At 52.2% G+C, this 19,528-nt stretch overlaps 2 protein-coding genes across 5 annotated transcripts in view; both read left to right on the top strand.

Moving 5' to 3' along the window:
* The window catches only part of LOC123252066 (solute carrier family 22 member 6-like), a 17,116-nt gene extending 15,500 nt beyond the window's left edge, over nucleotides 1-1,616 (top strand). The window contains exons 9-10 of the mRNA XM_044681432.1: nucleotides 434-637; nucleotides 1,287-1,616. Coding sequence (XP_044537367.1) covers nucleotides 434-637; nucleotides 1,287-1,371 — 289 coding nt within the window. The 3' untranslated portion in view covers nucleotides 1,372-1,616. The remainder of the gene's footprint in view (nucleotides 1-433; nucleotides 638-1,286) is intronic.
* Nucleotides 1,617-3,011: 1,395 nt separating this feature from the next.
* Nucleotides 3,012-18,674, top strand: LOC123250993 (solute carrier family 22 member 6-A-like). 4 transcript variants are annotated; one of them, XM_044680130.1, is made up of 10 exons: nucleotides 3,012-3,701; nucleotides 5,679-5,782; nucleotides 6,190-6,344; nucleotides 9,645-9,813; nucleotides 12,863-12,986; nucleotides 13,312-13,427; nucleotides 15,630-15,844; nucleotides 17,050-17,158; nucleotides 17,860-18,063; nucleotides 18,166-18,674. In XM_044680130.1, exons 1-10 carry the CDS (start codon nucleotides 3,309-3,311, stop codon nucleotides 18,194-18,196), a joined length of 1,620 nt encoding a protein of 539 aa, XP_044536065.1. In that variant the 5' UTR covers nucleotides 3,012-3,308; the 3' UTR covers nucleotides 18,197-18,674. The 4 variants fall into 4 exon arrangements, with proteins under 4 accessions (XP_044536065.1, XP_044536066.1, XP_044536068.1 ...); XM_044680131.1 differs by lacking the exon at nucleotides 18,166-18,674 and adding an exon at nucleotides 17,663-17,768 and having other exon boundaries at nucleotides 17,860-18,026; XM_044680133.1 differs by lacking the exons at nucleotides 5,679-5,782; nucleotides 9,645-9,813.
* Nucleotides 18,675-19,528: the final 854 nt, after the last annotated feature.

Raw genomic sequence — 19,528 nt, 5'->3', positions numbered from 1 at the left:
GAAGAAGAAGAAGAAGAAGAAGAAGAAGAAGAAGAAGCCCATAAATGTAGGGGAGAGCCAGGTGATGAAGGGCAAAGGGAGCCTCTGAAGTTTATTGAGGGAGACTATGTGGGTGACATGATCAGACTTGCATTTTAGGACAACTACTTTGGCAGCTAAGTGGAGGATGCCCAAGTATAGGAAGAGATTTGAGTCAGGTAGATGCAACAGTCCAGAAATTGCACCAGGGTGGGAGCAGTGCCAGAGCTATGTGAAGGTAGAAATGGCAGAACTTGGCAAACCATCAAGTAATCATGAGGAGACAGAATTTGAATCCAAGTCTGCCCCCCACCAGGTCAATAAGATACTTTCCATCTTTGCCCCAACTGCTCAGTACCCTGGGAAAGCAGCCATGATTAGATTCAGGCTCACTCTCCTCCCCTTGGCATTGCAGGCAGACAGGGCTGGGCATGGGCAGCATGATGGCCCGGGTGGGCAGCATCATGAGCCCTCTGGTGAATATGACTGGGGAGTTCTACCCTGCCTTACCCTCTCTCATCTATGGAGCTGTCCCCATTGCTGGTGGTGTTGTCACCTTCTTTCTGCCTGAGACACTCAACATGCCTTTGCCAGAAAGTGTGGAGGACCTGAAAGCGAGGTGAGTGAAGGCTGCCCGCCTCACCCCCATGTTCCCACCCCAGCTCCCAGCAGCTCCTTTCAAATTTCAAGCTCTCTCCCCCCTCTCTCTACCACTCATCTCTTGTTGCCATGTTTGTATTTTCTGAGAGTCTCAGAAATCCCCTGGATTTCTCCTGGAATCCTCTAGGAAGCTCCCATCTCTCAGGCAGTTTTGATTTATTTGCTGGGGAATGAGGGGCAAGGAACTTGGCACCAGGATGCCTGGGAATGACGAAGCAATATAGCGATCCACCTTTGCCCAGCCTTGGAACCATCTCCCTAAATCAGAAGAGATCTGGTAGGGGCAGCTGGGTAGCTCAGTGGATTGAGAGCCAGGCCTAGAGACAGAGGTCCTAGGTTCAAATCCGGCCTCAGACACTTCCCAGCTGTGTGACCCTGGGCAAGTCACTTGACCCCCCATGGCCCACCCTTACCACTCTTCCACCTGGGAGCCAATACACAGAAGTTAAGGGTTTAAAAAATGTAAAAAACAAAACAAACAAAAAAACCCACAAATAAATAAGAGGAGACCTGGTGGGTCAGCCACCCCAGCACCACTCAGGATTCTCTGCCCCCATCCCAGAATGGTTATCTTCAGTCCCGTGACCCCGTTCTCCCTGTTCTTGTAGGAGTCACAGGAAGAAGGAGAAGGAGGAAGCAGAGGAGCAGACGATCCCCCTGCAGACCCTGGGGAAAAATGGGCTCCAAGGATGACAGGAAGTTGGACATCAGAGAGTCCCATCCACTTCCTCTCTCTTCTCCCTACTCCCCAGCAACTGGGGCTATTTCAGATGGAGCCTGAAGCTTTCCAGGACGGGGCTGGACAGGACCATGAGTGAAGAGGAAAACCAAAGGTCCCTGAGCCTGGAAGAGGGCGAATCCTGCCCCTCCTCCAGCTCCACTTCCTCCCCATTGCCCAGATGCCATCCTGGGCCCCATTATTAAAACGTTTGCCTTCGTTTGTGTGTCTGGCTCCATCCTCTGATGCCCCGTCCCTACCTGTCCCTTCTCTCCAAAGACAGTAAGAAATTCCAGGGGAGCCCTAGATAGTTCCCATTCACCTCCAAGCCAGAGGTCCCTCGTCCAAACCTCTGCCCTAGGGCGGGCGGCGGGGAGCGTCTACTCCAGGTTCTACCGTATTAACCATCCCAGAATCCTGTTCAATGCAGAACGCCACGGACTAAGCTAGGATCCCACCCACTAGTTCTCCTGGTCCAAACTCTGCTTCTTCCAAAATAAGCCCTAACCCTGCCTCACCGACGTCCCCAAGAGGAGAGCAGAAACCCACATGCAGAAGTTAGAGCCGCTGAAAATGTGATTAATGTGAGGACAGGCCCTGGTCCCACTGAGGCACCCCTAAGCCAGGCCTGTGTTTGCTGAGTCTTCCTGAGACCTCAGTCGTCCCAGCTGCTGCCTAATGCTCGTCTGGCCTCTTCTCTCCCCTCTTATTTTCTTGAGCCCAGGAAAGAGCCTTTAAGACCAGAGAAGGGGGTACACAGCTAGGAAGACACACATCTAGGTAGTTCAGTGGATACAGCCAGGCCTGGAGACGGGAGATCCTGGGTTCAAATGTGGCCTCAGCCACTTCCTAGCTAAATGGCCCTGGGCAAGTCATTTGCCTCGGTTTCCTAGCCTTTACCACTCCTCTGTCTTTTAAGGCAGAAGGTAAGGGTTTAAAAAAAAAAAGGAGCCCCCCCTTCCCTCCTTCCTCCCAATCAGGACTTTGTCCTCGGGTTCTCTTCCTCTCTGTCCTCAGGCCAAGCTCAGTCTAAGTAACAACATCCTAATCATTAAGAACTGGGCCAAAGTAGAATGGATGCCTCTGAAGGTAATACGTTTCCCATCACTGGCTGCCCACAAAGGGTGCGGGCGGGGGGAGCCTAGATGAGCCACTGGCAAGGATGTGGTAAAGGAGGTTCCCACTCCGGGCCAGGTTGGACTCTGGCCTCCAAGATCTCCCAGCGTGGAGATTCTGGGACTCTGCCTCCTGCCCCCTGCCCGGGGCTCCGGCTCGAGATGGTCCCTAGTGCACTCCCCAGGTGCTGAGGGCCAGAGCGAGGCAAAGAGAGGGCCCCTCCGAACCCCAATTGCAGAGCAGGTCCCAAGGGGTCACTGGCAAGGGGCCCCGCTGGTCAGCCCAGAGCAGCCTAAGACTCACCAATCTTCTTGCCCACTGAGTGACCTGCCACTGCTCTTTTCCCTGCTTGGGACATCCCCCACTCCTCTTCCCAGTGGTTAATCCTCTAGAGGGAAAGTAACAGTTTAACCCATGAGAGGTCATTATAAAAGCAGGTTGGGGAGAGGAGGAGTTGGTTCTTAGCCCCTGCAATCTGGGCCAGTCCCCCCGCTGAAAGCTGGTCCCCACAGGAATCCCATCCCGCTCCAGTCACACCAGGGCAGTACTTGGGAACAGGAGTTGGAGGGGGGAACGTCCTGGGCCTCTTTTCCCATCTGCAGCTGAGACCAGTTGGCCTGGAAGAGGGGGGGCCCCCCACAGCTCTGGCGTTTCCGGCCTCCAAGGGCCGAACAGATCAGATGGTAAGGCCAGGGCTCCGGGTGACCAGCCCAGCCCCACTCCACTGACTAAGTCTTCTTCAACCACACCAGGGCGGCACTCAAGGAGCAGCGACTAGGGGGCTCCCGGAGCCACCATGACCTTTGCCAGCCTGTTGGAGCAGCTCGGGGGACTAGGGCGCTTCCAGCGGCTTCACATCGTGGCTCTCGTGACCCCCATACTCCTGACGGCCTCTCACAACCTCCTGCAGAATTTCTCAGCAGCAGTGCCCCCGCACCACTGCCGGCTCCAGCCGGTGCCCCTCGGTGCCAGCCAGATGGGGAACCTCACCCCGGAGATCTTGCTCAGGCTGTGGGTACCACTGGACAGGGACCACCAGCCGGAGAGATGCCAACAATTCTCCCAACCCCACTGGCAAAGCCTGGAGTCCAACGATACTGCCCACAACAGGAGCACCCCCAGCATCGAGCCGTGCCGAGATGGATGGACCTATGACCGCAGTGAGTTTGAGGCCACCATCGCGACAGAGGTAATGAGGGTTACAGGGGGACACAAGCCGGTGCCCCAGGGAAAAGCCATCACAGGCGAGGGGTGGAGGAAGCCTAGATGACCAACCACTGGTCTGGGATATGGCAGAGGAGGTTCCCATTCAGGTCCTGGTTGAACTCTAGCCGCCGAGACCCTTCCCGACTAGGGAATTTTGGGGCGCTACCTCCTGCCCCTTGCAATGGAAAGCAAGGAATTCTGAATCAAATCTCAGCTCTTCTTTTGACCGCCTGGGTCACCTTGTACAAGTCCCTTCCCTTCCCTGGGGCTAGATGAAAAAGTCATGTCAAGTTAATCTTCTTTCCTTTCTTAACAAAGTTACTAGCTTGGTAAGTTGAGGAATGTTGTAGGACTAACCTTATTTGATTTTAGCATCATATGTAATAGTCTGGCAAAGACAGCAAGATGAGATCTGGTTATCAGTAAAACTGGAAGATTCAGAAATAACTGAAGAGTAAGATCTAAAGGGTAGCCATAATTAGAGCTGGTATCATCAGTAATTTGATAACCACTTGGCTGAGAAGTCTCCAGGGGAGTGCCTCAGGGATCTATACTTGTCCCTGTGCTGTTTAGCATTTTCATCAGAGCCGCCACCAAAGACGGGGATAGCACATTTCTCAAATGTACTAATACCCCAAAATCAGGACCGATGGCTAATCCACAGAAAGATGGAGGCAGACTTCAAAGAGGTCCAGACTTGACTCCTTGGGCCCATTCTAAAGAGACGAATTCGTTTGGAGATAAATGTAAAGTTGTGAGCCTAGGTTCAAAAAATCACTTTCACTAGCTGGGAGGTCTAGCTAAGAACAAGGCAAATCTGAAAGAGATGGCATGGGATGAATGGATTCCAAGTTGGAGAGTGATGTGGAAGCCAAGAAAATCCAGAAACAGAAAGCTCATAGCAGCCTTCCACCCTTCCCGCCAGTACCTGGTCAGATGGGGGCGGGGGGTGCTCTCAATGAAGGACTTTGCTGGGCTTGGGTCATGGTGATGGTGAAGGCATCAAGGGCATGCCATATGACAGCTGATTAAAAGAATTAGGGATGCTCAGTCTGGAAAAAACTCAGGGACAGGGTTCAAATATCCAAAGGGCCGTCATGTTCAAGAGGTACCAGACTCATTTTGCTTGGTGCCAGTGGGCAGAACCAAGAGCAATGGGGAATCACAGAAGCAAATCCAGACTTGGTGTCCATGAGGAAGAACTTCCTAACCATGACGGCTGTCCCAGAGTGGAAGGGATTGCTTCAGGAGGTCCTCAGGCAAAGGCTGGCTGGCCGTCCCTCCCAACCAGGTTCTATCCCTTGGGAAGATGAAGAAATGGGGTAGGAGAGGGGGCTTTGGCAGAAGGTAGGCAATGAGGAGGGCTCATTCTAGTACAACAGAGACAGTCTAGTGCCGTCTCAGTGGGGTCATGCCTCCTTAGATATTGGCACCCAACATCTGGGGCAAAGCTGCAGTCACTCCTCCCTAGTCTCAGCTACAGTTCCCTTCAGTGTCTTCTTTGGCTTATTCACAAAATTTAAATCTCTTTCCCTTGATGTTTCCACCCTCGTGCCAATCACTTCGCCCAAGCTCTTCTGCTCAGGTGAAGGTTTATCCTTCATCTCTTATTTCTAACTGCCAAGCAGTCTTCAGAGAGAAATCAACCAATCCACCTATCAGCAAGCGCTTTTAAAGTGCCTACTGTGTACCAGGCACCTTGCCAGACCCTACAAAGACAAAAAGGAAACATTCCCAGCCCTCAGGGACCAACATTCTAGCAGACAGCCAAAACCTTGAAGGGTGATCCAGCACCTCAGAGAACATGCCCTCCATACATTAACGACGGGCTTTTTCTAAAGGGTTGCTGGTCTTACTGGTGGAGGGTATTTGGTTGAGGGATGGGAGAATCAATGTGGAGCTTTGGGGATCTAGAGACCAAACTCCCAGTTTCTCCTCCTAACCCCTTTCTCTGAAACAGTGGGACCTGGTATGTGACTCCTGGAAACTGACCCAGATGGCACAATCCATTTACATGGCGGGGGTACTTGTGGGAGCCATGGTGTTTGGGAGCTTGGCAGACAGGTACTCTGCCCTGAATGGAGGGAGGGCAGAGCTGTGACTCCAGCCTCTCATCTCAGACCCCTGACCCAAAGCCCCCCTAATCCAAACCCCCTAATTGGACCCCTGGATGAATTCAAATTCGCTACCTCTCCTCCCCAATATCCTTTTGACTCTGTCTTCTTAATCCTGATCCTTCATTCTCAGTCTGTCCCATAGGGCCATGGTCCCTGGTCCCAACCTCCCATTCCCCACCATTAACCTTGACTGTGTGTGTCCCAAGGTCCCTGGTCACAGCTACCCCTCCATGACACGGCCACACCCCTTGACCTGAGTAGGTACCCTCAGTGCTACCCTCTCACTCCCTTGAGTCCAGGTCCAGACTACAGGTCCCTTCCTTATGGACAGCCTGATCCTCTGCTCCTTCCCAGGTTTGGCCGGAAGGCCCTGCTAAGCTGGTCCTACCTACAGCTGGGGGTGACGGGGACTGCCACTGCTTTCTCCCCCAATTACTCCGCCTACTGTGCCCTGCGTTTTCTGGTTGGGATGGCGGTCTCTGGGATCATCCTCAATTGTATGTCTCTGGGTAAGTAGTCCAACAGCCTCCCATTCCCACTCAGTCAGTCAACCAACTAACATTTATTGAGGATTTATTCTGGGCCAGGCACTGTGCTCAGTATTGTAGAGAAAGGAAGAGGAAGGCAAAACCAGGCCTCCTGACCCCAAAGAGCTCACACTTTAATGGGAAAGAAAACAGACAAACAATTATGAACTAACAAGATGGATAAATGGATGGATGGATGGATGGGTAGATAGATGGATAGATGGATAGATGGATGGATGTATTGATAACAGATGATGGATGGATGGATGGATTGATAAATAGAAGATGGATGGATGGATAGATGGATTGATAGATGATAGATAGAAGGATGTATTAATAAATAGATGATAGATGGATGGATGTATTGATGAATGGATGATGGATGGATGTATTGATAAATGGATGATAGATGGATGGATGGATAGATTGATATAGATGATAGATTTAAAAAAGATGATAGGTAGGTGGAAGGGTAGATAGATTGATAGATGGATGGATGGATGAATGGACTGATAAATAGATGATAGGTAGATTGATAGATTATATAGATGATAGATTTTTAGATGGATGGATGGATTAGATAGATAAACAGAATGGATGAAAGGTCATCTCAGAAAGAAGACTAACTTGAAGAGACTCTAGGAAAGGTCTTTGGCAGATGGTGCAATTTGAGTTGAGTCTGGAGGGAAGGCAGGGAGGCCAGGAGGCAGAGGTAAAACAGGAGAGCATTCAAGGCATGGGGACAGCCACTGGATTGGAGGGACAGAGCATCCTGTTTGAGAGTCACAGGATCACAGGGTATGTGTCAGGGACAGGAAAGGTAGGAAGGGACCAGCCTATGAAGGGTTTTCAAAGCTAAACAAGACTTTCTATTTCATCCTAGAAGTTATAGAGAGCAGTGAAGTTTGAGTGGGAATTAGGAAGTAACATTGTCAGAACTGGCCTTCAGGAGGGTCACTATGGCTGCTGAGTGGAGGATGCCCAGAAGTGGGGAGGCTGGAGACAGGCAGACAGCCAACAGGGCTGGGATTCAAGATCCAAAGTCAGAGACGACCACCTACCACTTGTGCGACTATCCCTGAGGCTCAATTTCTTCCTCTATAAAATGTGAAAGAGAGGGAGGCCCTGTAGGGTCATAGCTGTAGGTACGGAAGGAACCCCAAAGGAGCCCAATTCCTTTATTTTACAGTGAAGGAAACTGAGGCACATCTGACCAAGGTCACATAGTATTAAGTGGCAGAGACAGTATTTGAACCCCAATCCTCTGACTACGGGGTCTCTTTCCTGCCTCCAGCAGGTCCTAGCCAACTGGCCAGGCCTGGCAATCAATGGACTATGAATCTGTTGATGAAGAACCCAGACAAATTCTAAGCGATTCCTCTCCAGGGCTCGTGACAGAAAGATGAATTTTTCAGCTATCACCCCTCTCCCAAGACCATCTCCTTAGTTACAGAGAGGTTGCTATCTGTGTCAATGGAGGGAGAACCCACACCCATAAAATTACAGACCCTTGATACACTAAAAGTATGTTAGTTATACAGCAGCTTATTCAGAGGGAAGAAGCTCTGGAATTGGAATCAAAAGGCCTGAGTTCAAATTCTATCATGGTCACTTACTAGTTGTGTGAATTTGGGCTTAACTATCTATTTGCCTCAGTTTCCTGAACTGTAAAATGAGGATAATAATAGCAACTACATCACAAGACTGTCTCGAGAATCAAATGAGGAAATATTTGTAAAAAGTTCTTAGTCCAGGGCCTAGCACATAGTAGGTGCCATAAAAATACTCATTCCCTTCCCTTTCCTCCCTCTCTGAGCCTCAGTTTTCTCATCTGTAAAATGAAGGGATTGAACAAAAGGATTTCTAAGGTCCCTTCCAGTTCTAAATATGATCGGACCATGGATTCAATTAATATCGATAGATTCAGAGAACTACGAGCAAATTTCGATTTGCTAGCTCTAGGCCCACCACCCCTTAATCCCAGGGCACACCCCCACATCGAAATCCATTTAAACCCAGCCGATATTTCTTGTTCCTTTCCTCCCAATCCTGGCTGGCCCTTGGCACCACGCCGACTGCTCTTCCATCATTCCTCCCTTCCCTGGCCCCCCTGCAGCCTGACTCCCCTCATTCCTCATGTATTGCCTTTGCCCCCACCCCAGCCCATCTCTTTGAATCCAGGACTCCTGGGCTCCTAAATCAGGCCCCCTCCTCCCCCTTACCCAGAATCCTCAGGAACAGCACAAACTCTGTTTTGGCACCGTGGGGTTCCCTTCTTCACCTAGGGCCAAGCTGTACCCTGAAGGCTTAAGAGGGGGGGAGAGGATTCTCTGATTACTGTAAACACTACCCCGTCCCCTCCTGAAGTCCTTGCCCTCATCCCAGGCCTCTCCAGGCAACTTCATTGTCTGCCCCCCCTTCCCCCAGGCCCTGGCTCCAGCCCAGAGAACACACGTGCCCCGGCTCAGCCTGGGACCTGTTAACCCCCTCTAGTCAGAGCCCAGCAAACAGCTCTAAAGAGAGCCGGACCGAGATGTCGGGTCAGGCCAGTCACAGCATGTGGCTCGCCCATCCGCAGTTCCCTGGCTCAGAAGTCATTTAGGGCGCATTGCGGAGGGAGCCTGTGCCCTGGCGCCTGGGCAGAGTCCCTGTGGGTCGCCTCCGGGGCCCCTGGGGAAGGCAGCCATCCAAAAGAGGTCCTGAGGAAGGGGAAGGACGCGGGGGGGCTGGGAGGGATGGAGGGATGGAGGAGTCAGGAGGAGGAATCCGAAACGTGGGCCGAGGGATCCCAGAAGCGGGCCTGGGCCCACGATGAGAATGCATAGAACATCAGAGAGCAGAACGGGACAGGAGCTAGAACATAAAATGCTAGAGCTAGAAGGGTCCTTTAGAAAGAACCTCAAAAAGCAGAGCATAGACCTAGAATAGGAACAAAATTAGAGCTTAGAACGTAAACTTAGAACATTAAAAAAGGCTATCGGAGCTGGAAGGGAACGTCTAAAATTACCTGTGAGAACTGAGACAGACCTAGAACCTAGAATGCTGGAGCGCCTAGAAAGGAGGGATCTAAAATCTACCCTCCCCAAACTGCCAAGGGCCGAAGAGCACGGAACGCTGGTGCTGGGGGCCGTCCCGGGTGGGAGGGACCGCAGAATATTAGAAGGCGGAAGGGAACGTGTGAAAGCCTAGAACGTCCCCGGGGAGAGCCCTGAGGAGACTTGGAGGAGAACCTCGGTCCCGAGCGAGGCATGGAGGTAAAAAGGTGCCTGTTTCTCTTTCTAGTTCTAGAGTGGTCCCCCACCAGGACCCGCACAATTACGGGGACCCTGGTTAGCTACTCTGCCACCATAGGGCAGATCCTCCTCCCAGGCCTGGCATACGCCCTCCCCAACTGGCGATGGCTTCAGCTCACTATCTCTCTGCCTTTCTTTGCCTTCTTCTGCTACTCCTGGTAGGTACACTTCATGAGAACAAACACGGCATCTCCCTTTGCTATGGCATACTGGGAGGAAGCGCTGGGTAAGGGGGGCGGGGGGGTCTCTAAATTCAAGGACTGAAGCCTTCTTCTCTAGAACCGGGTTCTAGGCTCACTAGAACTTGGAATGAAGCGGAGGGTTATGTGACCTTGGACAAGTTGCAGAAAGTCTCCGGGCCTTAGTTTCCTGTCTGCAAAATCAGGGGATTCATTTCTAGGATCTCAAAGGTGCTTCCAGATCCCCGGGGTCCTGTACAGTAGGTGGGTGTAATATGTGGGTGTTTGGGGTTCCCAGGGGTCAGGGAGGACCTGGGCCTCCCCCGGCAATGCCAATCACAATACTGAATAAACTGTCAGTATTCAACACTTGCTGGGCCTCTGTAAAAAGAAATGGTTGGATGAAATGGTTCCTAAAATCCTGTACAGACAGACAGTTAGGTGACCCAGAAGATGGAATGCTGAGTCTGGAATCAGGAAGCCCTGAGTTCAAATCCAGTCTCAGACTCTTTTTAGCTGTGTGACCCTAAGCAAGTCACTTCACCCCGTTGGCCTCAGTTTCCTCATCTGTCAAATGAGCTGGAGAAGGAAACGGGAAACCACTCCGGTATCTTGGTCAAGAAAACCCCCAAACGGAGTCCCAGAGTCAGACACAATGAACAACAGCCCAGAGCCTCGTGGCCACAAGAACCGTGAAGCATCAGGGCTTGCTCCTGAGCTGGGAGAGAAATGAGAGTGAAAAGACGGAACTTGGCCCGGAGAGTTCTGGGAAGGAGAGACCCAGGAGGAGGGGACCGTATTGTGTGGCTGTCATGAACAGACCTGGGCTCATCTGGGGCGACTGCCCCCCTGTGGTGGGATCCACGAGGAGCCTTTCCCTCCACAAACCGCCTGGGAAAACAAGCTCCTGACCAGAACAATCGTAGCCAAGACATACTTTAGCTACGGTTTACCTCGATTTTTTTTTAACTCTTCCCTTCTGTCTTAGAGGCACTACAAGGCCAAAGAGCAGGAAGGGCTTCAAGTCACTTGCCTGGGGTCTGCCTAGATGTTAACAAAGTAGTTTCCATTGTCATCCATGTAGAAAAGACAGAAAGATGTAAGCTAGGCAACAGTCCATTAAATTAATTCAGAGCTGCTTCCGTGGCAGGCCCTAAAGAGGAATCGGACAGACGAATGGCTCAGCAGATAGAACACTGGGCCTGCAGTTAAAGAGACCTGAGTTCAAATCCCAACCTCCAACATGTACTAGCTGTATGACCTTGGGCAAGTCATTTAATCTCTGTTTGCCTTAATCCAGTGGAGCAAATGGCCAGCCACTCTAGTATCTTTGCCCAAAAAACCAAATAGATGGTATTGTCCAGGGGTCCTAAAGACTTGGATACAATTAAATAGAGACAAAGAGTAATGGTCTGGGGTCAATTTAGAAAGTCTCTAGTGGAGTGGCCAGGGGATCTGTGCTTCACCCTAGGTTATTTAACATTTTTATCAATGACTTTATCAATGATCATAAAAAGCAATACATGCATCACTTTGAGGTTTGTACAGTGCTTTACAGATAGGATCTATTTGATCTTCACCACACCCCTGGGAGGGAGATTATTCTAGGAAATTGAGATAAACAGAAGTTAAGTGACTTCTCCAAGGTCTTACAGCTATCAAGTATTTGAGAGGATTGCAAGGCCAGTCTTCCTCCTTTCCAAGTCTATACTCTATCCACTACATGATGCAAGAAAACTATCAGTATGAAAGTCAGAGCTCTAAAAAATTTGTGAGGAAAAAAGTAATCAGATGAAATTTCTTTGAGATAAATGTTAAGTGTTATAGTTGGGTTCAAGAAATCAACTTCCTCAATACAAGAGGAGAAAGAGGGAGAAGGAACTGGCCCAGTGCGATAGCTTCTCACCAGAAAAAGACTAAGGGGGTTAAGTGGAAAGTGAACTCATTATGTCGGGCAAAAGGGGGGCAGCTGAGTGACTCAGTGGATGGAGAGCCAGGTCTAGAGACGGGAGGTCCTGGGTTCAAATCTGGCCTCAAATACTTCCTAGCTGGGTGACCCTGAGCAAGTCACTTGACCCCCATTGCTCACCCTCACCACTCTTCTGCCTTGGAGCCAATACACCGAATTGATTCCAAGATGGAAGGGAAGGGTTTAAAAAAAAAAATATGGCGGGCAAAGGACCTACTGGGACCTTGTCGTGTATTCATGAAGCTAGAATGCCCAACCAAGGAGGTAACAGTTTCTCTGTACCATGATTTGGTCCAACTATATTGGGAGTAGCAGGGTGGCCATTTGGGGGCCTCGTGTCTTGGGAGCAACACTATTAGGTTAGAAAGAGATGAGAAGGGTGAAGTACCAGCAGACCATGCCGTATGCAAATTGGCTGAAGGAACCAGGAATGTTTAGCCTAGAAAAAAGACCTGGGATGACAAGCCAGCTCCGTCCAAGTATAAGCATCTTCTCCACATCATGACTTTCCCCAAAATGGTTTCCATATATCTCAGAAATTAAATGGGAATCCGGGGTGGGGGGAATTTTGCAGAAGTCATAGATGACCAAGAAAGGCCAGCAGACAACACAGAAAAAGTCCAGAAACCATGTAGCCAATGACCCAATATCTAACCCAAATTTTACAATCGAGCACTATAAAGATTCCATAAAAGAAAAAGAAAAAAGACAGACTTCCTTGGTACAAAAGGAAGACTGAAAAATCGTACCCGAATGGCGCTGTACCCCTCACCTTCCAATGTGGCAGGGATTCCGCCTCTACTTGAAGGGCTACCTGGAAGGGGAATTGGGCTTATTTTACCCCAGAGGGCAGAATTAGGAGCAATGCATGAATGAATGAATGAATGGTAAAGACTCCAAAGGTCTAAAAGATGAGAGCCAGCCCAGAGCCCGAGACGTTCCATCACTGGAACCTGGAGAACCAAGCCAAGGCCAACAAGTCATTGGACCAGGATGGTCAACAGAGAAGAAGGCATGTTTGTGATGCCTCTGAGATCTGCTGACCACTCTCCTCCCCAGGTGGTTTGCAGAGTCAGCCCGATGGCTGGTCCTGGCTGGAAGGCCAGAGCAGGCGGTCCAAGTGCTGAAGAGGGTGGCTCGCATCAATGGAAAGAAGGTGGAAGGAGATAAACTCAGCACTGAGGTGAAGGAGTTGCCGGGGAGATCTGGCTACTCAGAATGCCAGGAAGGGGAGAGATGGGGGAGGTGGGCAAAGAGAAAGGGAGGAGGGAAAGGGATGGTCCCTGGAGGCACCATGGACACATAAGTGACCCCAAGACCTGGGCCCTGGCAAAAACCACACCCATGCATCCAAGGGCTTTGGCCACGCAGTGGACGTGGCCTTCAGGAATCTCTCTCCATCTTCACCCTGCCCTGGAGGTCCTTTCTTTATCCTCACCTGCTCTCTATCAGGTGTCCCTTTTCTGCCTTCGCCTAAGCTCTGGCCCTCTCCTTCTCTTTTTGCCTAGACACTGAAGTCCCATCTTCAGAAAGAACTGGATCTGGCTCAGACCCCAGGAACGCCCTGGGACCTGATCCGCACACCCACCATTCGGCGCATCTCCAAGTGCCTCGCTGCCGTCTGGTAGGTGCTGTCTCACTCTGAGGCCCCTGGTTAGAGGGATTTGTGGACCCAGGAAGTGCCCTCTGCAAGGGGAGGAATTGGGGGAGAGGGGGCTCTGACTGGGGAGCCCATGGCTGACGTTTTATATGGCATTTTAAGATATGCTGAGCCTGGGGCAGCTGGGTAGCTCAGTGGATGGAAAGCCAGGCCTAGAGATGAGAGGTCCTAGGTTCAAATCCAGCCTCAGACACTTCCCGGCTGTGTGACCCTGGGCAAGTCACTTGACCCCCATGGCCCACCCTGACCACTCTTCCACCAAGGAGCCAATACATAGAAGTTAAGGGTTTAAAAAAAAAAAAAAGCTATGCAGAGCCTAGGTGACCACTGGGATGTCTGGCCACTAGCCGCAATAAATACATATTCCTCTTTTGTGTTCTGGGATGACTTGACTTTTTCCTGAAAGACGGTTTAGGAAGAGGGATGGTAGCTAAGAACTAGCCTTTCTCGGGCAGCGAGGTGACACAGTGGATAGAGCACTGAGCTTGGAATCGGGAAGACCCACCTCCCCGAGTTCAAATCTGGCCTCGGACACTTACTAGCTGTAGGACCTTGGGCAAGTCACTTAACTGTGTTTGCCTCAGTTCCTCATCCGTCAAATGAGCGAGAGGAGGAAATGGCCAACCATACTCTAGTAGTACCTTTGCCAAGAAATGCCCAATGGAGTCACCCAACAGCCTTTCTAGAAGCAGCCAGGTGACCGAGTGGACAGAATGCTGGGCCTCGAATCAAGAAGACCTAAATTTAAATCCAGCCTCAGACACTTACCGGCTCTGTGACCCTGGGCGAATCACTTAACCTGTTTTCTTAATCCCCTGGAGAAGGAAGTGGCAAACCACTCCGGTATCTTTGCCAAGAAAACCCCAGGGACCATATTGGCATGTCCATGGGGCCACCAGGGGTGGACTATGACTCAACAACAACAGCAACAACCACTGTTCTAGAGCACTTGAAGGTTTGCAAAGCACTTTCCACATATCATCTCATTTGATCCTCCCAGCAACCCTATGAGGTAGGTGCTGTTATTATCCCATTTTACAGATTTTACAAGAAATTGGGTCTGAGGAAGATTAACAAACTTGGCCATGATAATAGAGCTGGTGAATGTCTAAGACAAGACTTGAACTCAGGTCTTTGGGACTCCAAATCCAGGGTTCTATCTGCCATGACATCTTCTGCGCCTCAGTTTCCCCATCTATAAAATCAGATAAACTCTTCAGCTCTAACTCTGTGGTCTTGCCTAATGCTGAATCCTCCTCTAACCAGGCAGATGGGCAACTTGTCTACAACTTCTAAATCTCAGGGACCCAGGGTTACATAGACAGTATATGTCAGAGGCAGGATTTGAATCCAGCTCCTCAGGACTAGGTCTGACTGAGTCTGACACTCTAGAGATGGCTCCTGCTGCACATTACCTCTCAGATCAGAGCCACCGAGATGGTAAGAGAAAAGGCTTATGGGCCGCTGGAGAAATGAGGTGATCCGGCTCATGGACCATCTGGCCGTGATGTCTCGTCTCCATTCAGTTTGGGTAAAACTGTCCTGTTGGTGAGTTTTAGTGGCTTACCAGAAAAATTAGGAGGGGGCAGCTAGGCAGCACAATGGAGAGAGGGCCAGGCCTGGAGTCAGGAGGACCTGGGTTCAAATCTGGCCTTGCCGTGTGACCCCAAGCAAGTCACTTAACCCCTAGCTTTTCTGTCTTCGAATCCAGACTTAATATCGATTCTAAGGCAAAAGGCAAAGATCTTTTAAGAAAAGAAAAAGAAGGAAATGGGATGGCTTATGGACCGCCTCCAGGGGATGGTTTCTCCCTAAGGAGACTCAGCACTGACAAAATCAGAAAGACTGACAATCTGGATAAGCTGTGTGGCCTTGGTCAAGTTTCTTAAGCTCTCCAGACTTCAGAGGTAGAAGAGGAGCACTAACCAACCCAGCCTCACAGAGGATCAAAGGAGATCATGAACGAAAACCCCTTTGTAAACCTTCGGGAGCTCTAGAACACACAGAATGGAGAAGAGGCGGACTTTCCTGGGTGGGAGGCGCCCACCTCTTCTCCCCCCTGGTCTTCCCCAGGCCCCATATTTCTCCATCCAGAGGAGCCCAGGCTGGGGAGGGGGAGAGGGAAGAGGCTCCCTGCATCTCCTCTCCTCCCCTCTCTTCCCAAAGGTTTGCCACCAGTTTCGCCTACTATGGGGTGGCCATGGACCTGCAGGGCTTCGGCCTCCGGGTACACATGCTGCAGCTGCTGTTTGGCATCGTGGATATTCCAGCCAAGCTGCTCTCCACCCTGGGCATGAGCCGAGCTGGGCGCAGGATCGCTCAAGTGGCCACCCTGGTTCTAGCCGGACTGGGCATCCTGGCCAACCTCTTTGTGCCTACAGGTGAGAGAGCTTCCCGAGGGGAACTCCCTTCCTGCCTTGTCTGAAGCAAACCACTAACCCTAACCCTCTTTGGGCCTCAGTTTCCACTATTATCATCCCCCTTTTTCAGATGAGGAAACAGAAAGGCTCCATAATTTGCTCAGCATTACACGGCTAGTAAGATGGGTTTTGACTATATACTATCCTACTTCACTTATTACCTGTGACTCTGAGTGAGTTAAAACTTCTGGGCCTCAGTTTCCCCATCTGTAGAACGAGGTGGTTGAGCTGCAGGACCTCTCATGGTCCTTTAAGCTCTAAATCCTTTGATCTATGACCTTCCAAAGCAATTTCCCTCATTCCCCAGGGGTGGCACCTTCTGATTCTCCCCACCCAAACCCCTATCATCCAGGTCATGGCCACCCAGAGAAGCCCAAGGGATCTAAGACGCACTCAGGACTTCGGCTCACATGCACTGAGAGCTCAAAAGCATCTTTTTCCTCATTGAATCCAACCTCGTCTTTGTGCAGATGGGGAAACTGAGACCCTAAGAGTCATTCTTAAATAGTACATAGAGTCATCAATAGTGCCAGAAGGGACCTCGGTGACCCTCTAGTTCCAACCGCTCATTTTACAGAGAAGGAAACTGAGACCCAGAAAGGTTCATTGATTTACCCCAGGTCACATGTAGAAAAACCAGCAGTATTGTAAGGTGTGGATAGAGCCCTGGACCTGGATAAGTAAGAAGCCTTGGGTTCAAAACCCTCCTCCCTAATTGGGCAACACTGAGAAAATCACATAGCCTCAGTTTCCTCGCCTGGGAAATGGGGAAATAATAGCACCTATTTCCCTCAACCAACTGTTGCAAGGATCAGATATGATAACCCAGGTGACCTGAAGCTCCATAAAAGGGTTGGTTATTGGTATTATTAGATGACGAGGCCAAGCGGGGGAGGTGACTTGCCCAAGGTCACCCACACAATAAGGAGCAGAGATAGGACCCCAAGTTCTAGAACTGGCCTGTGTGACTTTCGGCAAGTCTCAGTATTGTCATCTGGAAATCGAGAAAAGCAACGTCTGCATTTTTGCTTCCTGGGGCTTTGAACGATGGCACCAAAGGGACGGGGCAGAGTTAGGGGGCCCTGGGCTGAGCAGCTTCCCCCAGGCTCTCCCTGAACACACCCCACTGCTCTGCCCCACCACACGCTATCTGCGTCTTCTCTCAGAACTCCCTGCCCTTCGGACGGCCCTGGCTGTGTTGGGGAAGGGTTGCCTGGCTGCCTCCTTCAACTGCATCTACCTGTACACAGGGGAGCTGTACCCCACGGCCATCAGGTAGGGCAGTCTGTGGGATGAGGCCAGGGGGCCAGAGCTGGGCTGGCTTCTCAAGGATGAGGCCTGGAGGGAGAGAGGGGAGGCAGGGGAGGGAGAAGACCCTGAAGGGCTGGCATTCAGGCCAGTCAGAACAGAAATGGAGGGGGGAAGGGGAAGGGGCAGAAGCAAGAACTTCTCTGGTGTTCTAGAGCATGCCAGGCTCTGAGGCTTCCGTGGCAAGAACCCACAGCTTGGAATGAGGCTGAGGGAATGGGAATGGGTACAACTGGGGAAGTGTCGCAGGTGCTACAAAGCCGGGGTGTCCCGCAGCTCTAAGATGCAGAGATTCAGGGCCCGGCCTTCAGGGTGACCGTCAGGGCCCCTCACACTGTCTCCTTCCCCGCTGATGTCCGTCTCCTTTTTCTCAGCACAAGGCTGGGAGTCAGGACATCCAGGGGTCAGTGATGGAGAGGCCTGGGCCCTTCGGTGCTCTTAAGATTGTTTTAAAACTGGGATTAAATACAGAAACGCAGGCCTCGGCCAGCAGATGGGGAGCCCGTGTTTAGATGAGCCTAGAAGGCAGACATTTAATCTTGCTGATGCCTCAGGCCACCCAGACTGGGAGAAAAAGGTGCATGGGACGGGGAGGAGAGCTGGGTGGGGATGAGCTTCCTGCCTGGAATTAACTTCCCTTTTCTCCTCTGGAACTGGACACCCCCCAGGCAGACTGGCCTGGGAGTGGGAAGCACCATGGCCCGAGTGGGGGGCATCGTGGCCCCTCTGGTAAAGCTGATGGGTGAGCAGATGCCTCTGGTGCCCCCCATCATTTATGGTTCCATCCCAATGCTCTCTGGCCTTGTGGCCCTCGGGCTGCCCGAAACCAGGAACCGGCCCCTGAAGGACACAGTGGAAGAAGTAGAGAACAGGTGGGTGGCAGCTTACTCCCTCCTTGGCCTGCCCAAACGTGCCCCCTCCCCCCGTTTTGTCAAAGGCCTTCCCACTCACTGCAGACATATCTGGCCCTTCAGGCTTGCCCAGCAGCAGGACACAGAGCCTTAGGAGAAAGTAGCCCTGCAGGTGGTGGCCCCGGACACTAATAGAGATCCCAGGTGACCAGAAGATGTCTCCTAGGCCCCAAGGCCATGGGTGCCCGCCTGGTGGGCCAACTGGGAGACAGGACCCCCGGGTTCTGTTCTGTTCTGTTCCTGGGGCTTCCAGCGCTCCCTGGCTCATCCACTCGCACCCCCATCTGCTGGGTTTGGGGCCCGCCGTCCCCCTCAGAGAGGAGGAGGAAATGCCAGCTGCTTCCAGACGGTCTTCCCAGCCTGAGGATGCTATGAAAAAGCCCAAAGCCAGAGTCCCCCACCTTCTCGCTGGCTCAGCCTCCCCGGGTCGCCTCCATCCAGCTGGGACAGCCCTGGAAAGAGAAGATGGACCCTGCTGCTGTCTGCTCTCGCCTCTGTTTCCCCTTTGGGAGAGCAGTGCCAAGGGCCAGGGCTGTACCACCTTAGGTGGCTAATAAAGGGTCTTCTTTAATGCCGTGCCTTGGCTAAGGGACCTTGGCTCAGCTCCCTTTGGAAAGCCTGAGCAGCCTCCCCTCTCCGCCTGCGGCCTGGCCCAAAGGGAGGAGAGGAAGGGAGCAGCACCCCCTTTCCCTCCTGGCCCGGTTCAAGTAGAGATCAGAGGGCTGGGGGGAGGGGGAGGACGGGGGCTCACTGGGGCTTCCACCTCCACCCAGAGCACTTCATACAAATTCTCTGGCCCTCCCCCAGCCTGGTCCTCCAGGGCCGGCCTGGTGCTGCGGCGGGCTGGAGAAGGGCAGGCCGGCAGCCTCCCCTCCCCCTCTGCCTCCTTCCTCCCAGCCCCAGCCATGGGGCCCTAACTCGATTGTGCCCCATTAATCTCGGCCGCCAGACTCGGCAGGAACAGTAAACAGGCGGCCTCGGAGGCCCTCCAATCAGAAGAAATTACTACCACAGCTGCACACGGGTCAGCTCCAGGGTGCCGGGAGGCAGCGCCCATGCGGAGCTGGGGGTGGGGTGGGCTCTCAGGCCCCCGGAGCCAGGGCTGGACTTGGGGGAAGGGGGATGAGTGGCCCCGGGCTGGAGCCCAGCGCTGGCCTTTTGGCAGAGGGCAGCTGGGGCAGCTGGGGCAGCTGGGGCGGGGGGTGGAACTGGGGCCAGCCCCAGCAGGGCCCAGGCTTGGATGGCTCGGTCCCCGCCCCCGCCGATGCCCGGACTATCCCCAGCCCCCCACCCCCGGGTGGGATGATGAGAGAGCGAAGAGGGGGCCTCCGCGGCGCGCGGCAGCGCACGGCCACTAGGGGGCGCGGCGGAAGGTGCCTCCGCTGAGCCTGGGCACTGAGCAGCGCGGCCGCAGCAGGCGGCCAGG

The sequence above is a fragment of the Gracilinanus agilis genome, chromosome 6 (assembly GCF_016433145.1).
Source record: "Gracilinanus agilis isolate LMUSP501 chromosome 6, AgileGrace, whole genome shotgun sequence".
In the NCBI taxonomy this organism is placed as follows: Eukaryota; Metazoa; Chordata; class Mammalia; order Didelphimorphia; family Didelphidae; genus Gracilinanus; species Gracilinanus agilis.
Note: the sequence above shows the minus strand (reverse complement) of the source record. Positions and strands in the feature narration are given on the sequence as shown.

Coding starts and splice junctions, on each gene's coding strand:
- LOC123250993 (XM_044680130.1), top strand. CDS start 3,309: ATGACCTTTGCCAGCCTGTTGGAGCAGCTCGGGGGACTAGGGCGCTTC. Junction 3,702..5,678: donor AGGCCACCATCGCGACAGAG/GTAATGAGGGTT, acceptor TCTCTGAAACAG/TGGGACCTGGTATGTGACTC. Junction 18,064..18,165: donor GTGGAAGAAGTAGAGAACAG/GTGGGTGGCAGC, acceptor CTGGCCCTTCAG/GCTTGCCCAGCAGCAGGACA.